This window comes from Cydia pomonella, chromosome 10 (genome assembly GCF_033807575.1).
Source record: "Cydia pomonella isolate Wapato2018A chromosome 10, ilCydPomo1, whole genome shotgun sequence".
NCBI classification, from domain to species: Eukaryota; Metazoa; Arthropoda; class Insecta; order Lepidoptera; family Tortricidae; genus Cydia; species Cydia pomonella.
Window position 1 is genome coordinate 18,328,273 of NC_084712.1, and position 9,809 is coordinate 18,338,081.

General features: G+C 40.5%; 1 protein-coding gene across 3 annotated transcripts in view; it reads left to right on the top strand.

The window, feature by feature from the left end:
* LOC133522311 (cytohesin-1) overlaps positions 1–9,491 on the top strand; it is an 88,247-nt gene extending 78,756 nt beyond the window's left edge. For 2 of the 3 annotated variants that reach the window (XM_061857608.1, XM_061857607.1), the window contains exons 5-9: positions 1,142–1,403; positions 2,708–2,826; positions 4,657–4,768; positions 5,295–5,425; positions 7,436–9,490. In XM_061857608.1, coding sequence (XP_061713592.1) covers positions 1,142–1,403; positions 2,708–2,826; positions 4,657–4,768; positions 5,295–5,425; positions 7,436–7,577 — 766 coding nt within the window. In that variant the 3' untranslated portion in view covers positions 7,578–9,490. Of the gene's footprint in view, positions 1–1,141; positions 1,404–2,707; positions 2,827–4,656; positions 4,769–5,294; positions 5,426–7,435 lie in introns of all 3 variants that reach the window. The other variant, XM_061857609.1, reaches the window with a different exon arrangement.
* Positions 9,492–9,809: the final 318 nt, after the last annotated feature.

The following is a 9,809-nucleotide window of genomic DNA, read 5'->3' on the forward strand; positions in this document are numbered from 1 at the left end:
AATGAACCTATTACCATCTGTGGCCGGCAGGGATAAATGGGAATGAATCCTTCCTATATGTGACCTGTGTGTACAAATGTCGATTTTGATATTTGCCAATTGAACATAGCAAATATCAAAATATAAATGTTATATTTTTTTTATCTAGATATATATGTTTACATCCCATATATAGCCCGGGACGATGGCAAGAGACCTGATGGTATGTCACTGATACCGTGGAGGATGGGACGAGTGTTGGTGTGGGACGCGACCTGTGTGGGCACACTGGCACCGCCTCACCTTCACGGTACTACAAAGAAAGCCGCACCGCTGCCCAGGCTGCCGAGGCTGCCGAGGCCCTCAAAAGACGGAAGTACGGGGTCTCAACGCCAATTATAACTTTGCTCCTTTCAGTGTCGAGACCCTCGGTCCGTGGACTCCGGGAGCTCAGAGCTTCTTTAATGATTTGGCCAAACGGCTGGTTGACGTTACAGGGGACGAAAGAGCTGGCAGCTTCCTTCGCTTAACGAATAAGCGTTGCGATTTAGTGAGGATATGCTGCCAGTATCTTTGGCACTATGCCCCAGGGGCCCTCATTAGATATAGATTTTTAGTTTTTAATTAGTTTAAGTTTGTATTGTACCTATATTTACATTTTACTCTAATTCTTTTTAATTGTTAATTGTTCGAAATAAATAAAACAACAGAATTGAACATTGCATGCGATTTATTGTAATCTATGGAACTTTATTATACACACTTAGAGGTACCTACGCTAAAAAAAATAACTCTTATGGCTATTCATTATAAGCTGACAATATTTTTTAGATACTTACTGTATGAAAATTTCTGAATGTTTACATTTTCTAAAATAAGTTAAAAATTTAAATAATTGCTCAGGTTAATAATATCATATTTATTCTTGCAAATAATTAGGGCTCCGCCGGGATGATGAGAGAGATGAGATGGGAATACACCAGCTCATTAGAATGAATTAAGATCTAATTAAGATCAGGTTCTGAACTCTTTGATCTGATTTTGTACATAAGACCCGAGAAACACATTAGGTTGTCTCAAAATGAATACTTCTTTTTGACAATTAGCTGAGTACCAGGCATAAATTATAACATATATTTATCTTTATAAATATTTTTTCCAGGCAATTCCTCTGGAGCTTCCGTCTCCCCGGCGAGGCTCAGAAGATCGACCGCATGATGGAGTGTTTCGCGCAGCGCTACTGCCAGCTCAACCCGGACATCTTCACCAACGCCGATACCTGCTACGTGCTCAGTTTCGCCATCATCATGCTCAACACTTCACTACACAACCCTAGTGTTAAAGAGAAACCTGGGCCCGAGCAGTTTGTCGCTATGAACAGAGGGATCAACAATGGAGGAGATTTACCACATGAATTGCTCTTGGTAAGTAGTCAAACGCTAATGCCAACTCAACCCGAACATCTTCACCAGCGCCGACACCTGCTACGTGCTCAGCTTCGCCATATTCATGCTCAATACTTCGCTACACAACTCTAGTGTTAAGGAAAACCAGAGCCCGAGCAATTCGTCGCTATGAAAAGGGGGATCAACAATAACAATAGAGGGGATTTATCACATGAATTGCTCCTAATTAAGTCGAAGCAACCAGTTGGAAAATTTAAGCAATGAACTTGAAAGCCCTACAGGCCGCAACTCTGTTCACTAGAAGATGATCCAAATATTAGGTGGTTACCCGGAACGTAATTGCAGTAATGACTCACCGACACAAGTGATGTAGGGTTATCTTTGTCACAACGCTGGGAACCAGTTTCACCAAGTAGAAATATCTATAAAAAAGATTTTGTTGACCGAACGAGACATAAATGTGTATTGTATTACCCGCAAATGAAGACTCGCCGTATTAAGTGATACGCAATTATTAAAACATGTAACTGGTCGTTTTTATTTCTTCGACGTACACCAACACCACCACAAACAAGAAAAATTGCTTTCGACACATTGATAAAGTGATTGTATAAGACCTTTGTAGAAAATATACGTACAAAAACTACAAAGCCCTAAATATGAGTTATTGTTTAAATAATTCTTGTAACAAATAATGATTCATTCACTGATTAAATGAGTTCTAAAGTTTGAAGATCATTAGTGAAATGTGTCACAGTTACTCATTGTGAATTCGTTGACCCCTCGGCCTTTGCAAATATATTTATCGCTTAAACGGAAATGCGACTCGACATTCCGTCCACACATACTCCAATTTCTGAATCTGTTCTAATCTAATCTAAAAATCTGTATAATCTATGCTGTGTTGATAGATGACACTATTTTTTTAAAGCTGAAATGAGGTTCACATGCGCAGATAAAGCTGTTTGAAACGGATATTTTTCTATAATAAGTCAGCTTCTTAAGTTAACTGTGTAGTACAAATTGCGCGGTAATCGCTGCCGCATGTTGTTTAATGACGCATACATTGTGGGCCTTATCTATAAAGCGGTTGTTTACGATCGCCCCTACTGCGCCGACTTTTATCGCAGTAGGTACCACTATCCACAAACTGAAGACCGGGGTCATATTACTATCTCTGTCAGTCTTGTTGCGGTTGCGCAAGTGTGAATGAGAAGCTTTACGACCCCGTTCCTAACTGACTTTTATACCTTATTAAATTGCGCCTCAAGTGTCTATCAGAGTTTAGTGCTGCATATTGATGTGATTTTATTATCTTCCAGTCATTATACGAGTCTATAAAGACGGAGCCGTTCAAGATACCGGAGGACGACGGAAACGATCTCATGCACACGTTCTTCAATCCCGACAAGGAGGGGTGGCTATGGAAACAGGGCGGCAGGTACGGTTATAATAACAATATATATTTATTTTTGATTTACGCATACAAAGACATACACCGTGTCCAATAAGTTCGAATACAAACTTTTAGCACTTGCTGTATAGACATACGGATCGCTGGATATAAAATTTTTATTTTAATTTAAAAAGTATATTGACATAAACATAGTACTATAATTTCATGAGTCACGTATTTTTAGTTTGGCTTGAATACACGATGAAGTACGTTCGTGAAGAAATTATTAGAAAATTCCATAAAGGCGACAGGCCATGTGCTATATTCAAGGCGTTACAACCGCATGGAATTAAACGGAATCTGGTTTATACTACTATAAAAAGGTATAAAGAGATCTCTTCTACAGAGGACAGGAAAAGATCCGGTCGGCCCCGCTCAGCTAGAACTGAAAAAGTGGTAAAGGCTATAAGAGAGCGAATTCGGCGGAAAAAAACACCGATCTATTAGAAAATTAGCTGCTGATCTGAAAATTTCCAGGGGATCTGTACATAATATATTGAAAAAAGATCTTGGATGTCATGCTTATAAAAAACGAAAAGTACATGGCATTTCAGATGCAACCAAGAAAAAGAGAGTAGAAAGATGTAGCACCATACTTTCTTGGCACGCAGGTGACGAATTTGTTTTCTCAGACGAGAAACTCTTTGTGTTAGAGCAGCCTCATAACGCCCAGAACGACCGGTTGTGGGCAGCACGGATAGAAGACATTCCAGAGTATGAAAAGAATGTGCCTAGGTTCCAGAGCTCACCATCAGTGATGGTTTGGGGTGCTCTTTGTAAGAGGGGCAAACTGCCTCTAGTTTTTATTGATAAAGGCGTCAAAATCAATGCGGCATACTATAAATCGGAGGTTTTGGAGAAAAATGTTGCCCCAAATTTAAAAAATATGTTTGCAGACGATTATTATGTTTTCCAACAAGACGGAGCTCCGTCGCATACGGCAAACGCTGTTCAAGCTTGGTGCAAGGCTAATTTGACCGATTTTTTGCCGAAAACTGAATGGCCACCAAGTTCTCCAGATTTAAACGTACTAGATTATTTCGTATGGTCATACATGCTCTCGAAACTAAATAATTATAAAGTCGCAAACCTGAGCCATTTTAAAAAGGTTATCATGCAAATATGGGACGATATGCCGATGGATGCGGTGCGTGCCGCTTGTGACTCTTTTGAAACTTGTAAAAAAAGTTAAAGGTGGAGTTATTCCAAAACATTTGTTGTAAATATTGTATATAAATGTGGCTTTCATTTAATATAATTTTCATAACATAAACTACGCGTAAATTTATTTTATTAAGGATCATAACTGTATTCGAACTTATTGGACACGGTGTACATATAAAAACAAAAGGATAAGCGGGTATCACAAAATTGGCCCAATTTAGCATATTGCGGTCTAAGCCTTCCAAGTGTACAGTTGCCATCGGATATATCGGAGCGGCCAAGTTGCTAACAAATATCTGAATACGACTCTATTTTTTTAAAGCGTTAGGTGCGTGTTCAGATATTTTTCAGCACCTCGGCCGCTCCGATATATCTGGTGGCGACTGTACGTAATAATACCTCGAGAATAGTTTGACTTCCTTCCTAATTAGTTTTGTTTTCTCTTTCTCAAATATCTCCTAAAGTCTTTTTTTTAAATATAATTATTACATGTAATTATTTTATTGTTATAACTGTTAAAACTGATCTCACGGAACCTTATGAAACGCTTTTTTGTGATTTCATTAGTTCACGTTTTGTCAGGAATTAATTTTGTTTCAGATTAATATTCTCCCGTGTCAGATCTTAATAGTGTTATTGTTTCAATTTCAGATACAAGTCGTGGAAGAGACGGTGGTTTATACTCAATGACAACTGCCTGTACTACTTCGAGTACACGACGGACAAGGAGCCGAGGGGCATCATTCCACTTGAAAATATATCTGTAAGTCTGACTTGTGTCTTTATTTAGATTGCATATGTACAGTCAGCATCAAAAGTAGCGGATGAAACAACGCGCCACTTTTGGCCGCACACCGCGCACGGCGCCGCTTTTGTATCTGATATTCCGGACAACATTTCCAAATATAGATAAATTTCTAAAATTCGCGTTCAAAAGTTTATCTTTTACAGTTGTAGGTGTTCTATATTAAAGACATCACTTTTTGTTAAGCTGTTACAGAATGTATCTACACTTATGAAGCGTTATTTGATCCGCTACTTTTGATGCTGACTGTACAATCATGTACGTATTTTCAAAATCTGGTTAGCGGTGCCTTATGGCAGCGGGCATGGCGCCAACAAATCTGGGGGTATACTCGCTCGGAAAAACTCGCCGGCTGTGCCACCGATATATGTAGTGTGTAAGAGCCTTACTTGCTAGAAATCCCAAGAGAAGCTTATCGACCCTGGAGTCCCAGGTAAAGTCGATGTCCAAGAGGTTAATAAATGTGGTGTGTTCGCGTGTGCAGGTGCGGCCGGCGGCGGACCGGCAGCGGCCGCACTGCCTGGAGCTGTACGCCAGCGGCGGCGCCGACCTCATCAAGGCCTGCAAGACCGACTCCGAGGGCAAGGTCGTCGAGGGCAAGCACACCGTCTACAGGTACGGACTGGCGCCGCACATGCCGGGGTGCTCGTGAGGTCAGCCATCTCGAGACCCGAGGGCCTATCGCGAAGAACGAAAATCGAAATTTTGTTATTTGCCTGCCTATAGGAAGCGTCCATAAACTGTAGGGGATAGCACAGGAGACGTCAGATTTATGGCGAGAGGTGTAAATGCTTCCAATATAGCCTACAAGATGGCAGAACCTACTATGCACATGAAAAAGTTTGAGAACTATAGATAGCAGCACTTGCTTTGGCGTTAAGTGTCAATGTACATGTTATGTTTCTGATTCAAGCCACAAAATGGTAGACCTTTTAACGCATTCACTGCCAACGTTTTCGTAGCGCTACGCGTGTAGCCGATTCTAGCGTTTTCCCGCTTTGTAGAGGAAACCTACTACGAACCGAGCGCCCGCCGAGCGGGTTCCCGGCACTCAATGTGTTAACGCGTACGAGAGGGACTTAGGGACCTACCTAAACTGGAACGCACACATTGACAATATCTGCAACACACTAAGTCGTTTTTTATTTGCACTCAAAAGGCTAAGGGACAGTGTCCCCTGAAACAGACCGCTTATCATGGATTCGTGTCATCTATCCTTGGTTATGGGTTGATATGGTGGGGAAACGCAGTGGAAGTGGACTGAGTCTTTAAAATACAAAAAATGTGTCAGGGTCATTAGTGATTCGTGGCAGGATGAAAATTGCGTGCCCCTTTTCAAAAAACTAAAAATCCTTCCTTTACCGTGTCTATATCTAAGATAAATATGCAATTTAGTCAGATCACATCACTCTTACTTTAAAACACGTGGCGAAGTTCTTTAAGGGCGAACCAGGGTAAACATTTAGAACCGTTTATATCACCCTCGAAGTCGCAAGATGATATACAAGAAAAACATTTTAATATGTGCATCGTCCTATATAATCATCTCCCGGAGGAACTAAAGCTGGTAGAGGGAAACGCATTTAAGCGCAGTCTTACAAATTGACTCCTAAGAGTGTTGTTTTACAGCGTAAAGTCGTATCTCGAATACCAACAGTATTCAAATTAGTGATATTTAGGTATATAATTGTATTACTTGTGATATGCCTATTATGTTAACTGTTTCAATTATTTCGATTTGACATTTTATATTAATTTAAATATTTTTTTTGTAATTTTACTGATTATAAATTTGCACGGTTGCAATCTAGATACATGAACTCTAAAACTGTATTGTAAAACCCCCATACTGTATCGATGCAAATAAATATTATCTGTATTCCTATCGCCCCCCCCCCCCCCCCGGCCGGGGAGATTAATCCTTCCCATAATTGCCCGGCGGGGACAGATGGGAATGAAACTATTCCCACCTGTGGCCGGCGGGGACAAATGGCAATAAATCCTTCCCATATGTGACCGCCTCAGTTTATTCCTATATTTTTTATTATACAAATATTGATTTTGATAGCATTAAAACATAGTTGGTATATTGAACAGTTAAAATTCCAATTGGTGAAATAAAAATCATACAGTTAGTGTGACTTACATGTGCAAATATCACCGAAATAAATTACGCGTGGTACGCGCATGATACGAAAGGATTCATTCCCATTTGTCCCCGCCGACTACAGATGGGAATAGGGTCATTCCCATCTGTCCCCGACGGAATGGAAGGATTAATGCCCAACCATCCCCGGCGGGGACAGGTGGAAATGTCCCTATTCCCATCTGTAGTCGGCGGGGACAGATGGGAATGAAAATATTCTCAACTGTGATCGCCGGGGATAGATGAGAATAAACTATCCGATTTGAAGCACGATTCACCTCAGTATGCGGAAGGGTCTACTTAACTCAAATATGTAAATTTTTTAATTCGGATCAACAGCAGGGACAGTTTTATATACTCTCGCTAGTAATTTCTACGCTTGTCAAGTATATTGGAAAATTAGTTAGATGAATGAAATAATTTATTGAACTTACGGCTGGCAATATAGATTGATTAGATCTCCGTATGTTTCCTCCCAGGATGTCTGCATCGGCGGCGGAGGAGCGCGACGAGTGGATCGAGTGCCTGCGCCGCTCCATCAGCCACAACCCCTTCTACGACATGCTCGCGCAGCGCAAGAAGAAGGCGCAGCACCACCACCACCACCACCCCGCCCACTAGCGCTCACTAGCGCTCACTAGCGCGCACTAGCGCACACTAGCGCACACTAGCGCTGCTCCACTACTCCTCTACCCACACGGCCCACTCCACTCTGTAACTGTCCTGTTGCAGCCAAACAGCGTGAACAGATAGGAAATATGTAAAACGATACGCTGTTTTGCCGTAAATGAGTAGTGTTAGTGGCCTTTTGCCCGGCCGGCACGATGGTATCGGCTAAAAGAGCTCATACCGTTTCGGAACTGATAGTCTTTCACACGCTGTTCCTCGACTTTCCCCGTATCCTTCGTGATAGCTCGGCTCATTATCTGATCGGCACGACAGTTCTGGATCTACGAGCTCATATCGTTACGGGACTGATTTTACTAGAAAAAAGTCGTTTTATTTTCTGGTTTAGTAGCATGATTGTTTTCCGAACTAGTGTTGAACATAAAATGTTAAAAATAACACATGTTGACGCTGTCAAATGAAGAAAAGTTCTGCAGAGTATTTATATTTTAATATGCAGCTGCATACTTACACTTCGGCAGTGATGCTACAATAAATGGAATAAAATAATAATTCAATGCGGAGAAACGTCGCTATGGCGGTGTGCTCGAAGCATTTGTACGTAGCGTACAAATCAGCATCTGGCTAATCTGATTAATTTTGGGGCCTACTGCGAAAAGCTAAATTTGTATATATGGTGACCTTAACCATTGGACAAACCCTGAAATCCCACGTAGGGTTACTTCTCAGGAATGCTCTGACGTTAATATTTTTTTAATTAGAACAAAAGATAAAACATTTTTTCCAATAATCGACAACAAAAAGAAACACACACTGTGTTAATCTTTGGCAGTGTTTTTGACAATTTGTTCGAAATATTTGATAACGATGACATTTTTCAAAAGTCAGAAGCTTATTAGTGTCATAAATAAAAAAGATAATCAAAAAGGTTGAAGAAGGTTCCATACTATTCTTTGAGGATATTACCTTAGGAACTACTAACACATACGGGCTGCTCCAAAGTAAAAAATGGTAATTTGTTAATTTCTTCGAAATCGCTACACCGGTTGTTATGATACTTTGTACACTGGTTCTAAATATCCTAATGCATATGTACATTTCGGCTTTGTCCAATGGCTAGGGACACACTGTATAATAACATATGTGCATCACTCTAAAGAGACCAGCTTTAGGTATTCGCGGTAAGCTCTCGGTTAACACCTAGTGCTCACAAGATATAAATGTAAACTCTATTGTGACGATTAGAATTGTTTTATAAAACGACTCTTCTATTCCGACGCTCGTTTCACTTTTTTTCGCATAGTAAATGGTATGTACTGTATCTAAGTATAGAAATATCTCATTTAACATTACGTTAAATTACATACTCAACGTTAATTCAATTTCATTACAATTTTTCCGTGTTACAGAGATGTAATGTGCAGCGTTAATGCAGCTGAATATTTATGCAATAATTTATATTTATTACCAACACGGGATTTATAAGCACAAGATATCTTGTGCTACTTAGACTTTTTATACTCGAAGACGAATACTTCCGTTTGCAGAACGGATACTGAACGATTCTTTCGTTTTAAATTGATGAGCGGCTTATACGGCGGTGGTTAGAATAGTTAGAAACAACCAAATAATCATGATAATGTCACATGATAAACAAATGGGTTTGCTTTAAACATATGGCCATAATAAGCCCATAATTATGAATAGATTGACGTCCATCTAAAACGTATAAGACGACAAGAGTTAATGATTAGTCAGTAGTCAGACTTCAATCATTGTGATGTCCGCTGCCACAGCAGCCCTTTGTCGCGTGTCGCGTCAGGCCCACAGCCGGGCCAACGCATGATGGCGCGACAGTATCTCGCCCGCGAGATAGACTACCCGTCTTTTTCTAAATGTTTTAATTAAAGAGAGACGGGTAGTCCATCTCGCGGGCGAGGTACTTTCGCGCCAACCATGTGTGAGGCCTGCTGAAGCGTGTCCGGGGAACGACAAACGACGCGACAAATATCAGTAGTCGCCAACTAGGCCCGTTGTCGTCGCCGCCCGACGGGCAATCGTTGTCCATGTAAATAACGAAGGAAAGACTGAACACATGATAGTGTAATTTTTACACGATTTATTTGAATTGAAAATAGTAAAAACATGGTGCGTACTGCCAAATTATAATTTAAGATGATTTGAGTCTGTATGAGAATTTATATTAATTGGAATTTATTAATGTTT